Source organism: Copidosoma floridanum, unplaced genomic scaffold (genome assembly GCF_036245765.1).
Source record: "Copidosoma floridanum isolate Cflo_tuat_1 unplaced genomic scaffold, Cflo_Japanese_pri ptg000009l, whole genome shotgun sequence".
In the NCBI taxonomy this organism is placed as follows: Eukaryota; Metazoa; Arthropoda; class Insecta; order Hymenoptera; family Encyrtidae; genus Copidosoma; species Copidosoma floridanum.
This window is the reverse complement of record NW_028321886.1, coordinates 6,909,532-6,929,628: the sequence shown is the minus strand read 5'-3', so window position 1 is coordinate 6,929,628 and position 20,097 is coordinate 6,909,532. Positions and strand designations below refer to the sequence as shown.

General features: G+C 43.6%; 1 protein-coding gene across 6 annotated transcripts in view; it reads right to left on the bottom strand.

The window, feature by feature from the left end:
- The window catches only part of rdx (BTB/POZ and MATH domain-containing protein rdx), a 96,718-nt gene that overhangs the window by 15,191 nt on the left and 61,430 nt on the right, over positions 1-20,097 (bottom strand). For 3 of the 6 annotated variants that reach the window (XM_089589790.1, XM_089589791.1, XM_089589789.1), the window contains exon 1: positions 10,634-11,831. The exons of 2 other annotated variants lie outside the window; for them this stretch is intronic. In XM_089589790.1, coding sequence (XP_089445916.1) covers positions 10,634-10,740 — 107 coding nt within the window. In that variant the 5' untranslated portion in view covers positions 10,741-11,831. Of the gene's footprint in view, positions 1-10,633; positions 11,832-20,097 lie in introns of those variants that run through there. One more of the 6 variants, XM_089589794.1, reaches the window with a different exon arrangement.

Here is a 20,097-nt window from a genome sequence, read left to right as displayed (position 1 = left end):
TATATGATATATATATTGTGCGTGTGCGAGAGGGAGAGAGAGAGTGTGTGATAAGAACAAAGGCTAATTCGAGCTCAAGGAGAAAACGGTTAATGATGTTAATTTATTGCATCTCTTGCACCACCCCTTATACTCCCTCGCCCCGCAACTGTTTCTTTTCTCTTTCGTTTTGATAAGTTGTGCTTGTATATATTATGTATAGGTATACCTGCATAATTACATACCTACACACGTGCTGTCATTGTTAACTCGTAGGCACAACGTCTTATAAGAAAGGATTTATTTTTGTTTGCTTTTTTTTTCTATCGATGAAATTCATAGACACGTAGATACGTATGGATTTATTTATACATCCTTTATTGAGTTGGACTGGACATACACACACACACACGCAAACAGGAGGGAAAAGTGCGGAAGGACGAAAACGAAAGCAGTTTGGCATGAAAATCGCTCAAGAGTCAAGGGTATGCGGAGACGCACGAGGTGTGAGAGAGAGAGAGAGAGAAATGAAATAGCGAGCCTCGGCTTCAAGGGTATACACGTTTTCATTCAAAGCAGGGGACCTTTTCCCCGGCTTCCTTGAGTTGGAAAGAAAAAGTAGAAAAAAAAAAAGTCGCAAGGGAAATGCGTTTCGATCGATCGCACCTCAAGTTCAATGCCGAATGAGCCGAGCGCGTTTTCCTCCTCCTCCTCTCGCTATCATCCGTACACGTATATGATATACCTATGTATCGCGCCGGTAGATGGAAATGATGATGCGCGCGCGTGGCAGTGAAGTTTGAACGAAAAAAATTTAAGTACACTTGCGACGTGCCTTGAAGAACAGTCGAGCAATATTTTTTTTTTTTTACAAAGAGTACGTATATGGGAACATTTACAATGTAACAGCAATCATTACAAAGTTGTTGAAACAAAACGGATTTTCTCATTTTTTACCGATTCCGTTTGACTGTAAAGAGTGACCATCAAATGATTCAATTCTAGACGAGCACCAAAATCACGTTTAGATTACCCGTTTATAATCATAAGTGACTTTATTCGGACGAGAGTGTCGCTTTCGCAGAGAACAATAAAAGTGAGCAAAGGGGGGGAGGGAAGATATAAAATCCCGGAAATTTCATTTGGTTCATCAGAGAGAAAGGAGGATCGAATTTGCGTCCCATTATAGGTATACCTCTCTCTCTCTCTCGCATGTACGTGTACAGCACAGCTGGGGAGCCTTTTAATGCACGCAGCCAACATATGCGCACTCGTGGAGCGGAGGGTGGTGGTGAAAGGGGAAAAAAAAAAGAAAAAGTAAGAAGGGGAGGAGCAAAAGGGAACAGGGAAAGGACAACCCCTTGCGGACGAAAAAAAAAAAAAAGAAAAAAGAAGCACTGTTTTTTACGCGTATATATATACCGTCCCTACAGTGGAATGGACGATGATGTATGTAATATTTATATGTGTGATGTATGTATAGACGAGGACGCGCGATAGCGAGGATGAGCGTGCAAGACTCCCGCTACTTATTGCGCTCTGCGCGCGTGCAATTTCCGAGGAGAGGAAAAGAGATGAAGCCTCGTATGGACTTTCATCGTTACAACCACAACAAAGAGTTTATATGTTACGTCTGAGAAAATAAGAGAGGGAGGGGGACACGTATTTGCCTGAAATAGTTATACTCGTGGACCAAATATTCACCAAATTTGCTCGCCGGGGTAAATATATACGATACCTTTATGATTATGATTTTTTTGTCGAGACGAACGAATTTGGCTCCGGCATGTACGATGAATAAATAATATGAATATTCGTCAATGATATATCACTGCGTGTACCTACCTAAAATCGAAACGGGAGGCAAGGGGAAAGAAATATCTGATAAATTGACAGTGAAAGTGACAATGTGGTACTTGTATGTTATCTCCGGTGACCCACCACGTGTCAGGAATCCAAAGAGACAACGTGCACCGATGAATAATAGAAAATCGTCCGTATAGAGGTATTCATGTGTTCTTTCCCCCCCCCCTGCCCCTTGCAATGACGCGTACGATACGGGCGCATTGCCGGTAAAAATGTAGCTCATCTCGAAACCAGCAACACACTAAGTACACTCGGACGGCATTTGAAGAATTTGGGCCACAGCCGAACCAAATGACACAAAGTTTCGATGCTCTCCGTTTTGCCATTTACTAATATATATAAAGACCCCCGCACTCATTGATGCCATAATTAATCAAAAAGACTTTTAACAGCAATGCAATGCCACTTGACGAATCTCAACCTCGTTGTCTCTTCGCGGGCGATGATATACAAATATATATATATATATATATATATATATATATATATATATATTATAGGTGAATACAGGTAGCTCGAGAGCAGGGTCGCACAGTGCACATAGCACAAGGAGACAGGCAAACGGAGGAGCCTTACCTCGATCGGCGTCAATAATAGAAAAAGAGAGAGAGAGAGACGAGGGGGTCGAGGAGGGAGGAATAACAATTGCGTGCATCGGGGAGGACGAGAGATGCGAAAGAGAAGAGCACGAAGAAGCAGTTATACGGGGGGGCCCGGTTGGACACCTCGCGAATCGGCCCTGACTCCCAAGGTCGTCCGGTGCGCGTCCCGCTGGCGAGGGCACTGGCCCCTTGTCTCCTCCTTTTTCTCTATAAAATACACCATGTGGTACAGTGAGCGGTGGGCGAGAGCCACGGGAATCGTCGATGCTCCTGCTCGACCAGCCACCAGCTCTTCTTCTTCCACATAGCTCTTGTTCTCTTTGCCGCGCATACACAAAAGAAGGAGGAAGAAGAAAAAAAAAAAAAAAAGGTGAGCGCGTGGCGGTCACAGGGAGAGAAAAAAGGAGGATAGTCCCTGCTGCGGTTCTCCCGTCCCTTACTTTTCCCGCAGCCGGAGTGGCACAGACAGCGGACAGAGCAGTAGCAGCCCGATACCTACACGATACAATACAGAGCAAAGAGAAGAGAAACAAAAGGGGGGGCTTTTTGGGAGAGTTCACCCTCTGCTGTTTTTTTCTTTCTTTCTATAAAGCAACCACAAAAGAGAAATAGAGGTGCCAAGCGGAGATGATAATGTACTTTGGCAACAATATTTACATACACGGGGAAAGACGCAATTTTCATTCCTTGCTTATCTTGTACGAGATACCGTGAAAATCGAATCGAACCGGCAGCGCAACCGATGTAAGCGCGTTGTATCGGCGTGGCAGTGATACTTTTTCATCTTAGTAGCCCTTGGTGAATATACATCTTTTACTGCATGATATAACGATTAACATTTTTGTAAGAGCGAAAAATCCAGAGGGAGGACAGCATGACGGAAAAAAAAAACTACGACGAGCCTCATAGAGAACTACATGCAGGTATAGGTACAACGTGATGTATTTCTCTATGCATTTGCCGTTTGCGGCGTGTACCGTACAGCTGCATCGGCGAGAACGCGACTGATCATCGTTTTATCGATCGGTACATATACAGGATCGCACTCAACTTCGTCCTTCGTTATTCAGTCCGTATGAATAAGCTGGAATGGAATGCACAAAAAAAGGCCAAAAAGATACACCCAACTGTGCAGGGTTTGTTTCCATTACCCTCCATTACCCTTGACTTTGACTAATCTCTTTTTTATTTTCTCCAACTCAATTCATTGTTTGTCGGCAAAAGCCACGCTCTATGCCTTCACTGCTCAAACGCGCTTCATACACACACCGTGTCTCGTCTGTCGGTGGTCTGCCGGAGGAAGTAAAGAAGCGTCGTGAAATAACTCACTTTTTTTTTTTTTTTTTTTTTTTTTTTTTTCGTCAAAGATCTGCGCTTATACGAACGAATCATCAAGCTGAGAGATAACACGACGCGAGTGTCAAGTATTTAATTTGGCAGCGCGTCCGTTTCATCAACGTATATTGTACAGAGGCGCTGCGACAATATGGGCAAAACAGAGGAGCTGTTGCGGTGAAATCATCCGTGTGTATATATGCACCTCTTTGGAAGGGACGGAAAAGGAGCGCTCCTTTGGGACCGGAATATATATAGGGAAGGGAGGAAGAAAGGAACGTGTTTGTAAGCATCGCGCGTCATCGGACTTTCTTCGATGCACGTGCAGCATTTGCGCCTCGCGGGAATGAGAGAAGAAAAATATCCATCAGCAAGGAGAAGAGAAATTTCTTTGAGAGGGGGGGTGTATACGCGCTACGCACAGACAGACGCGTCAGGGCACCGAGTCGAGGCTCAATCGAGAATGGACAGAAAGAAAAAGAAAAAGAGAAAAAGAAAAAGAAAAAAAAAAAAAAAAAAAAAAAAGAGAGACCCATGCTGGTATAGATCTTATGGTATGTATACACACAGGGGGGACAGTAAGGGAGTACGAAAGAAAACGAGCAGCGTGGAGATGCAGTCTGAAGGTGCGTGTGTGTATACGTATATACTCTTACAAATGCGGGCAGAAAAGAAAGAAAGAAAGAAAGGAAGATGGCTCGAGGGAGAGGCATCACGGCAGCAGCAAAAAGAGACTCGGGTCTAGGCCTCGGGGAGAGAGCATATCAGGGGTAGAGAAAAGGAAAAGACCAGAGAAAGAAGGGAAGGCCGATGTCATGTGGTGGTGGTTACCCTATACACGTATATATACACACGCGTACACGTATACCCTTGAAGCGAAGGTTGCTCCGCCCGAGGACGCCCGACCTTCCCTCCTCCTGCTCCTTTGTGCTGCGAGTCCCTCTCTCTCTCTCTTACCACAGCTACAGGTATACACGTACACGCACGCGTTTGGCAAAGTACCTATATACAATGAAATAGCGGCGGCACCAGAACTCGAAGCACTCCAGCATGGCAAGGGCAAAGGAGAGGGTACACGGAGAGAGAAAACTGATCGATCAACCGCGATAGCATTACATTTGGAGTCACGCACATCGAGAGACGACGACGAGAGCTTTTGCACGATGGATACGCCGGTGACAGAGATGCTGGGCAATCTTATATAGAGTGGGGAGGGGGGGTGATGGCTAATTGGGCGCACTGACTCATTTCATTGTACCTCAATTGAGGCAAACAGATCGTCCTGGTATAAAAATGTCATACACTCTGCTATTGTACCACCGTATTATTATCGGCTATTCGTGCAGACAATAATCATTCACGCAGGGGATATTATAATATTATGTTATATAACCATAGTAACAATGAGACTGTAGTAGTACATAAAATAATACACTCAATACAGAGATAAGAGTTGCTTTCCAGCTACACCAATACGCTATATTATGTTATATTCCTATGGTAGCTAAAAAAAAAAAAAAAAAAAAAAAAAAAAAAAAACTAAAGTAGAAGATCAAAAGAAATAGAAGAACAAGAAGTGTTATATTATAAAGAAACTCAGGCAGTCGCTCAATAGTTACTTAAATGATCGAGACGCGGATTTCCGCGTTTACGTGTATATACAACGCACGACCGCCTCGTGACTTTTTTCCTCCTCCTCCAACGCTTCGTTCGTTTAACTGTATACAGAAACCTCAATGTCAGGGTATACGCGAGAGCTACGCGTACTTCGTTTAAGAAAGAGAGAGAGAGAGAGAAAAAAGGTAGGTAAACGAGAGGCGGGTGTACGTATATTTATGTGCTCGAACGCTTTGTATATACGTATATACCACCTACACGCCTGCAACACCTTATATATATTCAGTCACAAGCTCTAGAAACGCTGACGTATATACGGCCTATATTTATATATTTATTTATTTATTTTTTTTTTTTATAGATATTCCATCTGAGGCGTTTACTTTGGACACAATAACGCGATCGGAGGACAAAAAGTTTGGAGGATACGAGCCGGACATCATTTTTGTTAATCAGCGACTTTGCAACAAAAAAAAAATTAAATCGTTGCACGCGCCGAGCTCGCGAGCGAGTGTAAATATGCGTGAGGCGAGCGCGTTTCCGCGCAATTAGCGGTACAAAGAGCACCACCGCGAACAACCGACACGTACGCGCACTTGGGCCTCGTGTCGTATAGTAGGTAAGTTACATAAATAATAATATTATGTCGTGCGTGTAATACATGTTTATACTCTGTTGCGGCAGTGCAGCTAAGAAAAAAAAAAAAAAAAAAAAAAAAAAACGAGCCAAAGCCGAGCTGATGTGGACTACAAAGATACTATTGTTAAGTTGTGTTTCTGGTACATGGGTGTACGTATATGCGTGTCTCCCAAAGCAGATCTAATCGAGCGCGAGAGGCTCGCATCGATGATGCTGCAGGGGGTTCGGTGCACGTGCAGACAAGCGGAGAGAGTAGAGAAAAAAAAAAAAAGGGGGTAAGAGAGAGAGATGCATCAGCCGTGTGTATAGGTACTCGTTGCAGGCTGTTGTGGCTGCTACATCGGTATGTATAGGTACAGCTCGTAAATCTCAACCAATCGATGTACAGTTGCACCGTGTCCCCTTCGCGTGTACTCACTTGTGTATACGCAGTAAAAAAGAAAAAAATTGAGATGTCTCGGACGCGTATGTTATACGTATGAAGGTGTGAACAGGTACGTGTACAGAAACGCTACTGCACACCGCCGGGAAGTTAAACAATTACAATTACTGCTTAGAGCAAAGATACGCTCGATGGTTGTAAGCACATACTAAAAAATGGGTATACTTTGAATTGTTGGGATCGTATCGTTTGTACGTGTATGTCCTCGTGAAAGCAAATGATTGATTATAGTAATATGTGGTCTGCGATGGTGATTAACGAGAATAACCTTCGATTAAAAGTGGACGTGTTATATTAAAGGAAACGTTTCATATACCAAGAGCAAGCCGTTCTGTGACAGTCTGTTTTCCTATCTTTGACGATACAACAGCGATAATGTTACAGGGTGTGGAGAAAAAAAAGAATAATCTACTTTGCTCGCGACAAAAATTTCTATATGTTAATTTAAGAAAAATGTTTGGTAAATATCACTGGAAACAAAAAAAAAAGAAGAGATATGATGTTCTGCTTCTCTTTTTTACAGCTCATCACCTGGAAATAAAGTATAATAGTACAGCCTGTTCGAAAAAAAGTGATTGGGACAAAAATAACGAACCACTCGGTTATTTTTTTGGACTATAATATCCATCGTGAAATTTGAAAATGACTGAATTATCAAGAAAACTTGAGCTCGAATTTCGATTATTTTTCTTTTTCTATAGCTTATTATACATTTTTTAACGTTGTTCCAAGCCAGTTGGTTGCACCAAACATGATTTTGAAAACAATAAGATTATTCACACAAAATAGGCCTAAATGACTCTTGAAAGGCGTTACCGATACATTTTCCGTCGGGTAAAATCGGCAAACACTCTGTACTCTTTCAATACGCGTATTATCGTATATTTGTACTACATCGGCGCGCGTAAACGTATTACAAGACTGCAGTGACAACCAACCAATACGTAGGTGTATAGATGTATGCATAATGGAAGAAAGATGAGGAAAAACAACGATACCGCGAGCTTTTTCAACGGATATTCCAGAAATAACGCGGAGAAAGGAAGAAGAAGAAAAAGAAACACCTCTGGCAAATATCGAGCGACATATTTTCACGAGACATACAGTATAATAGCACACGTGTATCCTTGCGTGGAAGAAGGTGTACACGCACACATCACTTGCGAAAGCCCTGCACCGGAAAACATTTGCGGGGAAAAATCGAGCGCCAAAACCTCCAGAAAGTCTGTGTTGTATATATATGTACGCGTTTGTCAGGCCATACAACGGTGATTTATGGCTGCAGCATATATGATATTACAGGCGTATAGTGCAGAGCAGATGAGTGTATCGGTAGAAACAACAAATTGGAAAAGACGTCTACGCGCGACAATGTCCCGTTAATTACGCGCGTCGCAAAGACCGTGGAAACTCAATGTCGACGATTTTAGGTTGAACGGTGTATTTTTCTTTCCCAATTATCCTTCGAAATGAAAAAAAAAAAAAAAAAAAAAAAAAAAAAAAGGGGCGACGACCTTCATTTTCCCGTGTATATTGTACACCGCGGCTCTCTCTCTCTCTCTCCACTCCATGAAAGTACGTACTTTTTCAGGTGAAAAAAATGAGTGGCCTCGACGGATGGTGTGAAAGAGCCTCAATAACAAAAAGTATACGGTAGTTTTTCGGGGTCCGATTATACATGAGTCATGCACACGGATCAGAGGGCACATTGGTAAATCAAAACACCGAGGCTATATAACTGTACCACTTTATGTTCGTATTGTTTTACAAATCGAATCAGCCAAGGCAAGGTATATATTTATTATATACATACATACTCTTTTTAAAGTGTGATGTACCAATGGGTATTTCCGCTTCTATACACATACATGTACGTAGCTCCTCCACGAGAGAGGGGGACGTAAGTATACAATAGTTATATACCGCTGGGTATAATATACTTTGAAGGATGTTGGTTGAATTCCGGAGCTGTTACACGCACTACACGTGGCACACATGGAGTTGGGTACTGTGGCGCGGGAGTGCGGAGAACCGAGTTTATAATGCGCGTGTATATATATACACACATCACGAAAAGCTCTCGTGCGGAGCGAGAAGCAAAACGACCGGCCTCTCGTAACTCCACGCGCGGCTTTTGGAATGTCTCGCTGGAGACAAGTATGTGCCCGGATTGGCTGACAAGGAAGCTGCGGCGTAGCCTGTACTTACTTCGATACAAGTGTGTATGTGTGGGTCGCGCTGGGCAAGAGCCGTTTATAACTTGGCCCGTGAGTTATACTCGCTTCGACTCTCTCGAGAGTATAATACATGCGCGCTCGGTACAACCGCACACCGGCATTAAAGCCTTTGCATTTTTTTTTCCGTAAGTATATTTAAAAAAGGTCGCGCTAAACTTCATTTACACCGTGGGGAGATAACTGCGCTCTGTGCACGCGACTTCCGTTCCCTGTAACACCAGGTACAATGCATAATCGAGCCGTGATTCGTATATAATATACACATGATCACGTGTAATAGTTTTTGACGTCAGAGGCGCCCGAATGGAGTTTTCCAAACTTTTATAATAATAACAATGTGTCGCCCAGCGCGTTTATACCGCGGGGACAGTCGTGAATCACCTCGTGGAACGATTGTCCTTTCGATTGAAAAAAAAAAAATATGTGAGCTTAGATCATCGTCACTGTCGACAGGTGGAAAGAAAAAAAAGAAAAAAAAACAACATTTCGAATGCCACGTGTGCTCACCGATCGATCGAGGTGGCATCTCAATTGTATCGCAAACGATGTACATATACCACCTACCGGTTTTGTTACGTTGTGCACGAGCGTAAAGTATATATAATGACGATCGAGAGTATTGTAAAAAAAAAAAAAATGCAGCTTACAAGTGTATGTATATGTACGTGCAATCACTCGCGCGTACACCTCACTGTCACGCGCAACGAAGACAGAAACACCAGGAAGTGGTGGCTCGGACGATGGATTGTCTTTGAGCCGAAGTAAGTGAGGAGCAATTGCAGGCAACAAAATTAGCAAAGAGAGGGACATACATGCCTTTGGTAAGTAAGTAGATATAAAACACCTTTGGTACAGAGGTTGGCTCATCGCATGCGCGTGTGCGGTGTATACCACTCTATAAACAACGTTGTATAGGTAAGTGTATAATATAGCCTCGGTTCGGATTGCCGGGCGCATTATTACATGCATGCAGTCGCCGAGTCAAGGCGCACTATCCATATAGCTGAACGCCGCGTCCTCGACGACGCCGCGCGCGTGCACGCCTATGTGTGCGCCATCAACTTGTATACATTTATGTATACGTGCATCGTGGATATGTGCTCTTATGCAGGCCGGCTCTCTTTCGTGTCGAGGCTCTTTGCGCGATTACAATATTAAACCGATTGTCCGATCATTGGTTTTTTTTTTTTTTTTTTTTTTTCTCTTTCGTTTGTTTGTTTGTTTGTTTGTTTGGTATTAGCTTCTTTGGTAATAAGTATTACTAAGTATACAACTACTCTACCCTCCTCGAAAACTATAGGTGCGACCGTCAGGGTGATTCATTAGCGTAGCGTTAATTTGCCCTTGTCGTTATGATTTCCTGGACGGGTAAATTTGACTTTAACGAGCCGCCGGACCGTAGTATTATTTATTAGAGCACATACAGCCGGAAGCCAACCGTACAGATAGGGATATCGGGGTCGGTGCGTTTATACCGGTCGTGGAGAAAAAAAAAAAAAAAAAAACCTCGCCCAGTCATCGACGATACTTTTCGCAGCGGCTTTTATATAAAAAAAATAAATAAATGCAACCCCGAACGGAGCGATTCGTCGAGGGGAAGCTGCGGCAGAGTCAGCGAACAATGAGCCAAGAATCCAGCTCCTCGCCCGGCCAAAGTTATATAGTCTCGTGTTTAGTGCACTTGTGTACCTACGGGGAAGAAAGCAAAGACTCTTTGGGCCATAAAGACCGAAATTTACGCGGCGCAGCCTCCGATCGGCTGTTGTTCGCTTCTCACAACGCAGAGACGGGACGAAAGAGGGGGGGGGGGACGGTCGAGGAGAGCAAAAAATGATTGTACAAAATAACGCTCGGTCGGACGGGAAAGGGGAATTTTCGTTCCAATAACAGGGAGTGCAGTTATGGTGGTTACTCACCGCGCCAGCGCCATCCTGTCATGGGGCAATCCAAGGGGAGGCGCCGATAATGTATCCAGATTTGCGAGGGAGGATTTGCCACCTATGTTATAAGCCACTGAACACATGCGCGCCGCTTTTTTTTTTCTCTTTTTTTTTTTTTTTTTTTTTTTTTCCCTCTTATCACGATTCAACGATGCCTACGCGTACAAAAGCCGCGTCAACTCATACAACGGGAGGTGCGACGTGTGACAACATCGACATCATTATCATCAACTGGACTTGTTATTTCACTTTTTTTTTTTTTTTTTTTATTTATTACACACCCCCGCGCACCAACACTATTCCACTGTGTTATGTTGGTTTTTGTAAAATTATTCTTCTGTATTGGGTGTAAGTGTGTACGTGTGTTTCACAATGCGTGTCCTCGTTCGGCTAAATCCTCCTCCTCTCGTTCTCGTATTCGCACTTTCTTTATTTATTATTTTCTTTTGGTATACGGGAACACAGAGTTCTTCCGAGCTGCTGCCGACCCGAAGAACCCGGGTGGGGGGGGGGGGATGACGAAAAAACTTTCCACTCGCGCACGCAGCTGTGTCGTATTATTGCCGTCCCCCTCTTGCCACACTCCGAATCGCCCGTCAGCACTACATGCATACACACTATACCGCGGCCAATGCGGTGCACAAGTGCAGCACACGCACTCACTTATACGTACATGTATATATATGCACCCACGCACGGACACAAGGGATCATACATATATTTGTATATATATTATACTGGCAGCCGGACAACTCTTTCTTCTTTTTTTTTTCCACCCCTCCTTCGGATGCACCGCAGCCCACACACGTGACAATCTTCGAGAGACACTCCGTAATATTATATTGCCGTCTGTCACGCGCGCACACCCAGCCTTCCCCGTTATCTCTCTTTTCTGTATAATCACTGGGCAAGCACAACACGGGCAAAACTCTGGTACGTGCACGCGGAGGGGGAGAAAAGAGAGACGCCGAGGGGTGGGTTTTTTTTCTTTTCGAATGCTGTGCGCGTTCGAATCCAACCGATGGGAAGGGAACTCGATGAAGTGGGTAAAGGAAGGACGAAAAATTGAGGATATATGATCGCGGGTGTATATGTGGAGCGATCCGAAAACGAGGATTAAAGTGCCCGGTCCGAAGCCACCGTCTGTCCGTACTCGACTGGCGACGGAGCTCTACATCGCCGCGCGTTCGCCTCGACTCTGGCATCCGTCCTCCCCCTACTTCTCTCGAGCCATCCTTTCCCTTATTCCCCCGAGAGCGCCGTTCCCCTCCCCTCCCCCCCACTATATATAGCACCAGCAAAGCACGGCCTCAAAATCGAGTATATATGGCCATAGTAGCACGTGTACGTGTATGGGTGTATATAGACGTACGCCCGGTTCTGCGAAAAAACACCGGTTGATTATTAAACAATGGCACGAGTTCATTTAAACTCTGGAATCGCGAAAAATTAGAGGGCGTATGAAAAAAAAAAAAACTAGGCACAACGCTATGACGATCAGTAGTCAAATGTTGTTGCATCGATTGTGTCTTGTGGCTTTCATTCAACTCCAGTTACGACAGTGGAGTAAAAAATAATTTTCGATAAAAAATAAAGTCTCTCGAGGTGATCGATCGCACAGCGAAGCATCCTTTTTTTCGGGGAATCCATCGTGTATGTATCGGCCTCGTGCGTCTTCGTCCCGTCCGCGGCTTTCCGCGTGCCTTTGGTCGATCCCGTCCTCGCGTTGTTTCAGTATATACACGCGGATGTCGTTCGCACACACAAGCTCCATACGCACAAACTCACACGCACTGCAGATAAGTATATAATTATACTCACTCGTAATCTAACGAACGCTTTGCTACAGCCCACCTATCGCGTATCCATGGAAAATCTATAGGCTCCACAATCGCGCACAAATGTCAGATATAGGTACTTGTATGATCAGAGAACGAGTTGGCTGGTGTTTTTTTTGTTTTTTTTCGTTCGTATACTGCAGGGGCACCCCTACACGCCCAAATGGCGGAAAAAGAGGGGCCAGAGTCGTTAACTCGATTGAAACACCCCCCCGCATTTGGTGCGATTAAGGGAAACGAGTGCGAGTACGGTCGTTTGATGAACCGCCTTGGACCATAACTTTGCAATCGTGCCGAAAAGTCGCTTTATGCACTTGTGACTCGCTGAGAAACAAGAGTATGGTTTCACGGCTCATTGGCTGCGGGTGTTATCGATATATATATACACACGAGCCAAATAACAATCAAGTCGCCACACACACACACCCTACTGCTTCGGCATCAAAAACCACATCGTATCCGATCGAGGCTATATACACATGGAAAACTACCCGAAACCCTGTAACGTTTCGCGTCTATCAATCCATTCTACGTGTCCCCACCACCGAAAGTTATACCCACCCCGAATCCACTCGGCGTCGATCTCCAGCCAATGGGACACACAAAACTCACGCAGCTGTCCCTCCTGGTTCTCAGAAACTTATTCTGATAAAATACTCCATCCATACCAAAGCGTCTCTTTTATCGTCAACCAGTACACGAATCTCGAGGTCAATGAATACATTTTGATAAACGGATAAAAGAAGAAGTACGCGTAAGTTCGGTGAAAATGAAAAGCTCGATCGAACATTATGAATATAATATCGGCGTGTACGAGCCTCACATATAACTGAATCGCATATATTGTCGGATCAGGAAAACCATGTGAACAGGAGCAGCCAAAGCCGCGGGACCGGATATCTCGTTCTCCGGTGTTGTACGTGTAAGTATAATACACACAAGCGATCTCCGAGTTATTTGGAGTCGTATATTAATGGAACCGTGACGGTGTTGTGTTGGCACTCACACACCACGGAACCGCGATAGCTCGTTATGTATATATGTATACATCTCATTGGGAGGGCAACTTTTATACCACGCACACAGATAGGTCTATACAAAGAAGGGCATACTATACAGGGGAACCCCACTCTTTTCTCTGATTTTCATACCTGCACAGTCGCTGGCTTTTTTTATCGTGTGCTATATGTACACACGTTGCGGCTGGCCCGACCGTGAGTTACTTCTCGTCAAACAACGAGAGATAAGAATGTGATGATGACTTTTTTTTTTTTCCCCTTATCAATTATTCCGGTGGACAGACAAATTGAAGAAACATCAGCCCCAAATAAACCACAAACGATGTGCTTTATACGCGGTACATCGAAACGTATATTGTGAATATAATTATATATACACATCAACGATTGAGTCTCTTGTCATTATTGGGTTATTTTATTTATTTATTTTTTTTTCATCACGGACATAAGTAAATATACAGTAAGTAGAATCGGTGCTTTATAACCGGGATATACATTGGAATAAGTCGTACTTATTGACCGACTTTTTTTTTTTTTTTTTTAAGCGCGCTGCTTATTTTCGTAATGCGTGTATAAAACGAGGCTCGAGCCGCCATCACCACAGTGACCCCAATGCCATTAGACACTTGGCGTTTTCTCACGCGTTGATGTATCACAATGTATTCGAAGGCCGTGGCTTAGGAGCTTCGCTGAAGAAGGAGGAAAAAAAAAGAGAGAATTTCGATCCTCCGGTTGATATCATCGTTTTTGAGAAAAGGAGGCCTCCGATGATGACGAAACGCGTTGCTGTAACGTCCGATTTCACCCGTGAAACTTTGAATATTTTGACATGGAGAGAAAAAAAAAAAAAAAAAAAAAAAAAGGGAAGAAAATTTCTTTTCAATTACACAAGTAATTAATATCCTGCTTCATTCGGCAAAGGGACACAGTTTAATTAAAACAATTTGTAATTGGTGCATATTCATTGAAAAAACGGTGAAATCCGACGCAATTTCACCGATACTACGGCGAGAATAGCTTTCACACAGTTTTACTAAAGAGAAAATTCACGTTGCGCCACCTTCGTTGCGATGTAAAAGACACCCGTGGAAAATGATATTAAAACCACCATGAAAATTTTTCAGAAATCTTAAAAAGGCGCTTTTTGTACCATGTGCACTATATATATCTATATGACAAAGTATCAAGAAAGACTCAGATTTGATTGGTGTGGAGCAAACAAAGCTCGTAGACATGATACTTATACGTACATAACTGTAACCATGTCGCAGCACCGCTATTCAATGAGTATACAACTGAGTAGTAAGTGACGTGCCTATATAATATACATACATATATGTAGCGGGGAAACAAAGAAAGAGTATATAGCTTAAAATCAAAAAGTTGCCACGAAGATGGAGAGCAACGGCCGTATGTATATAGCAATGGTGTGCATAAGAAATATTATATACATTTATGTACCTCTCAGAGTTTCTCGTTAATTTCGGCGTTAGGCAGCGACTCTCTCCGACTCTCTAGTTCTCTTATACTTGTGTTGGGTATACCTTCACAAATGAGCACATACAAAGTTAAAGCTCGCGCCGACGCAATTATACAAATCGCCATGTATTTTGCAATACACACACATGGAGAGAGAGAGGGGGGCAATTTTAACGCACCTCGACTCGAATTGCCTAGATGTATACATATACATATATACGGTTTGATTTGCAAGAGTTATGTGTAGCAAGTAGACCGAGTAAACTATATGCATATATAATTATATAAGACAAAGAAAAGGTATATAGTAAAAAGAGGCGGACTGACTAGTTGAAACTTTGGCACACACACTCTTATCGTTTTGTTTTTGCTCGAATAAAAATAAAAATAATAATAATGTAGTTACGTGACGTGGGTGTTATTATTTTCGTACCTACATCGATCATATCATGTCGGACAATTATATTATACTGGTATCATCACATTTTACAGCCGCAAGTGGCATTTGTTTCATATATACTGATATGGATCGCCATCATTCCAAAACAGATAAGTAATAAAATTGCTAGGACTTTGCTTCGATGTCCACCTATGAACTTAAGATTTGGAAGAAAAAAAAAAAAAAGAGGAGAGCAATAATGTGACTCTGCACGTGCGATACAAAGGGAGCCAACTCGTCTCTTTTCAAAACGAGGACAACGAAATTACGCGGGTTGTCCCCCTTTTCGGGGCCAACCCAGGTCGAGTTTTCGTTTTCTCCTCTCCTCCTCCTTATTTTCATATAAATACGGTCGCGCTACACCTATACCCAAACTTGTACTCCACTTATCTGCAAGCAACTTGTATTGCACACTCCTGGAAAATAATTACGCGGAAACCCACATCAGCGTCGTATACGCGTCACACACGAGTTAGGGTATATATATTGGCGGGGCGCACGAACGAAAACTTTCGCCGATTTTTCACGAGATTTTTTAGTTTTCTTCCTTTCGCTCGTTTGTACACAGATACACGTTGCGCGCCCCTCTCCTCGGCCAAAGAGTTTGATACAGGCCATCGCGTAACTTTCTCGCCGGCTGAATTAATTCGACCGCGTTACGTCAGCAACGCCAGCCGTTCTCTCTTTTTCGCAAAGTTGGTGTGTATATAATACATATATAGGTTCGCATGGGCTATGTTTGCAACATTTGTACCATCCCCGTTCGGCTCGCGTGAAAAATGAACGGGATAAGTGTAAGCGTCCGATAAAATTGCCTCTTGTTTTCTTCCTTCCTTCCTTCGATCTCTCGCTCTCTTTTCTATTTGTGTTTTTCTTGGCCTTTTCAATTTATTTTCCCACCCCACATGAAGAAATTTACTTGCTCGCGAGATGAAGGAAAATAAGTACTCCCCTTGTATACGGCTAGTGAACCATAGATAATATAGTACGATTCATCGCAACACCGGACTCGTTCGATTACCCAATATTGTCATTCAATGTCGAGTAAGTATATGTATCGAGTCTTTGGCGAACGAAAAATCAATCCAACCGGATACGAGTGTACGCCTATCGAGAGTCTCGATCGGGGAAAAGGCAGATTTGAGATATTTCATGGTCATCGGGACACCGATATTCATGAGAATGTGTCGAAACGCCACTGCTACATACGTTATACGTATACGTACATAATTATACAGATGTGTGTTAACACACGGTGCGGTAAAGGTGTACGCGTATCTCTGGTACTTACGGAAGAAGAAAAAAGAAAAAAAAAAAAAAAAAGAAGATGAAATCGTACACCGAGAGAACGAGGAGACGGAAAAAGAAAGGTCTTGGTTCTACGGAGGTCCCGTTCGTTTAACGCATGTACACACATATGTTACACGCAGAGCGAGCTTACATAAATCCGTCAATGCTCATCAGCCCCTTGTCGTCCCTACATCTATATATATAGTATATTCTCGAGTTGGACAACGATGCAGCCCCTCTACCCCCCCCCCTCCCCCCGAAGTATCGGTACCATGATTTAAAGGGGCTGATGATGCGGGGCAGGAATGTCCAACATAAAAACCCGCAGTTCAAGTGGTCCGTACTGAATGAAGTACGTGTACTGTGCAGTATTTGGATGAAGCGTGCTATCAATATAAAAGAAAATAAAACAAACAATTGACTATAGTGATACCTGTAGCATATATAGAGATACGTGTCGCAATGATCGTCCCAGAGTTGAGGAGAGCACGAATGCCAGATAATTTCCTGGCGCCACTGCCGCGGTAAACAACCTATAGCGGTGATGATGAATTTCGCTCGAAGCCAGCCACAGGTATACGTACGAGATACAGTTGGCCTTTTACATCACATCCGAAAGAGAGAGAGAGAGAGAGAGGAGGTGGAGCTTTAAAGCTCTTGGCTGGGCTTCCTCCTCGTCGCGAAGTCGGAGGAGTCGGATATGGTGGAGGAACGCGCCTGATTACACGTTCCCCCGCGGCCGAACTCTGGAATTCATTATTCAAGGGCCCACTTTTCCGCGACCACGGGAAATTCTTCTTGACTGATTTTTTACGTTAAAATCAGGGGTTATTTTAAAGGGGGGATAACGAGGTGTTGGTTTTGCTACAACCAGACCTATAATTGTAAATGTCGCGGATCGAAGGGATGACCCTGAATCAGGTAGATTTTTTTCTCGCGGATCCATCAGTTTTTGTTTTTCTTCCCGTCCGCAATCACCTCTCGGCTATTTTTCATTGGCCATGTACAGCCACGCATGAATACTCATTGCACATCCTCGAAGCGAAAGAACATCGGTATATCAATTGACGATACTGTTATGTATCTTTGTGAAATTGCTCCTCACTGCACGACGCCAAATGAAGATTTTTAGGCAGTGTAGGGAAAAAAAAAACAAAAAAAAAAAAAACCATTATTAGCTTCGACATAAACATCCAACGAGTTGCATCTTGTTTTTTCTGTTTCTGTCTCCGCTCGCCCGACTAATTGTCCTACGAGAAAAATCATCGAGTGTTAATTACACGACGGTCGTCCGAGCGCGATGGTTTAATGCTAATAAAGCGGAGAAAGAAAGGAAGAAAAAAAAAAAAAAAAAGAAGGAAGCGTGACTGCTTCTACTCGTGCAGAGAAAAAGGAAGCGAGGACTTATATATATATGTACCCTTGCTTGTATGGAACTCGGTTACGCGCCACCTACTCTTGGCATCGACGTCCCCCTGCGTATATTCGGTGCAGCGGGAGAGAGAAGGACGGCGAAAAGCAGGGAAGAGAACGAGAGAGCGGAGCGTCACTTCGGGAGATCCGTAAAATATTAGCGCCAGGGTACCGCCTACCCCTTGGCGACGGGCTCCGCCTTCTCTTTCCGCCTCCGTGTAGGCCTATAGGTATAACCCAAGGCTTTGCACGTGCACGCAGGCGGCGCCACCGCGCTCAAGTGTACGCGATTTTGCGCGTGGATGTGTGTATACACGTGTATATTTATATGCACAGGGGAGATGTTACCGTGTGCCACTGTTAATACTCGGACCGAGTCCCCTCCCCTCCACCGTGGGGGGGAAAAGTGCGTAGAGCTTTTGTCGAGTTGCATTGTTGAGGCCAAAAACCGTAGCCGATGTTGTTCACCTTTTTTTTTATACCTACACACATAGGACTTGCCTGCCTGCGACTATTTGTTAGTTGTTTTTGGCGTTAACAGCTGGACTTGTGAGATAATCCTTTGATCCGTATATACATGATAAAGCTCGAGTACCCGAGTACCAAAGTTCAGCAAGACGATTGTAATGGACATTTTTTGATCGATCGAAACAAAGAATCCTTTCTCGAAATCGTGTATATGATACTGTTGTCACAAGCCTTCATACGTTACCTTTGTTTGGTGATTGGTTGGGATTAACTAGAGTAAGAGATCGCTAATTTACAGCGACGGTGCTGGAGATAATTACATATAGCTATATGAACGAGTCCCCAATCTAGTGGTGTGTTTTGCATATAGTTTCGAGATAACCAACTGGAGCGCATTGAGTATAATTGGGGGGCAATCAATTTGTTTGTTACCTTGGTGTTAAGGGGATGAGACGAAAGTTACATTTAATGAGAATGTGTAAAATTTCAAGTAAATCGTAGTGTATATTTTAATTGAAAGCGCGATTTTGATAAAAAAAAATGTCTAGCCGACAGGAAAGCCAGTAGATTAAATAGAATACCTACATACTGCACTAAGGAAAGTAAGAACTAGCGAAAAAATCAGCCCAAGTTTGTTCAACACCGCTCGTCGGATCTGTATAATTTGTGGTGACGTGGAATAACTTATCAGCAGCAAAGTGTACATGTATAGATTGGATCGGATAAGGTTGATTGATCATCCAAGGTGAAGCTAAAAAAGTGGAAAATGTGCGGAATAAAAAAAAATGTACACAGAAATGAAGGACTGTATAAAAAAAAAAAAAAAAAAAAAAAAAAAAAAAGGAGGAAGGGGGGTAGGTTTAATCGAGATGCCGGAACGTGCGCGTGAAAGGCGATTTCCGTAAATCTCAGGTGAACTTTCTCCGCTGTTGCCTCCCACCCCACCCCCCGTCGGCGACTCGGAAACGAAGAGCCTCCCACTTCTGCTGCTCTCTCGGCTTTTCCGCGCTAGAAACACGGAAGTTATGTACACGCGGGCCGGGGATGATGGGGTGAGAGAAAAAGAGAGGCGCTGAAAAAATTAAAGAGAGCAAGGCAAGCGCATACGCGCGTTTTTTTTTTTTTTTCTTTCTTTTCTCCTTCCTACTAATCGCATTTTCCATAACGGAGAGCCTTTGGCTGCAGATTTCGGTGTCAGTAGGTATATAATAGTTTTGGTCACCAGCTATAATGAACATAATTACACCCAACGCGGACGCAAAAGAGTATGCTCTCCCCCTTGCCCCCGGTAATTTTCCCTACTCTACCGTGTTATTGCGTGTACTGAGTACTAATCGAGTGGGGTATAATATATAAATGGCAGCGTGCGGGGGGGGGGGACATTGTTTAAGCCCACGTGCGCGCGGGGCACAGACCGGGCAGGCGTCTATTTATCCGCTTATCCACTTTTCGGGCCACTCGTCGTGTGCATGTAGCGGAGGAAGCGTTTTCACA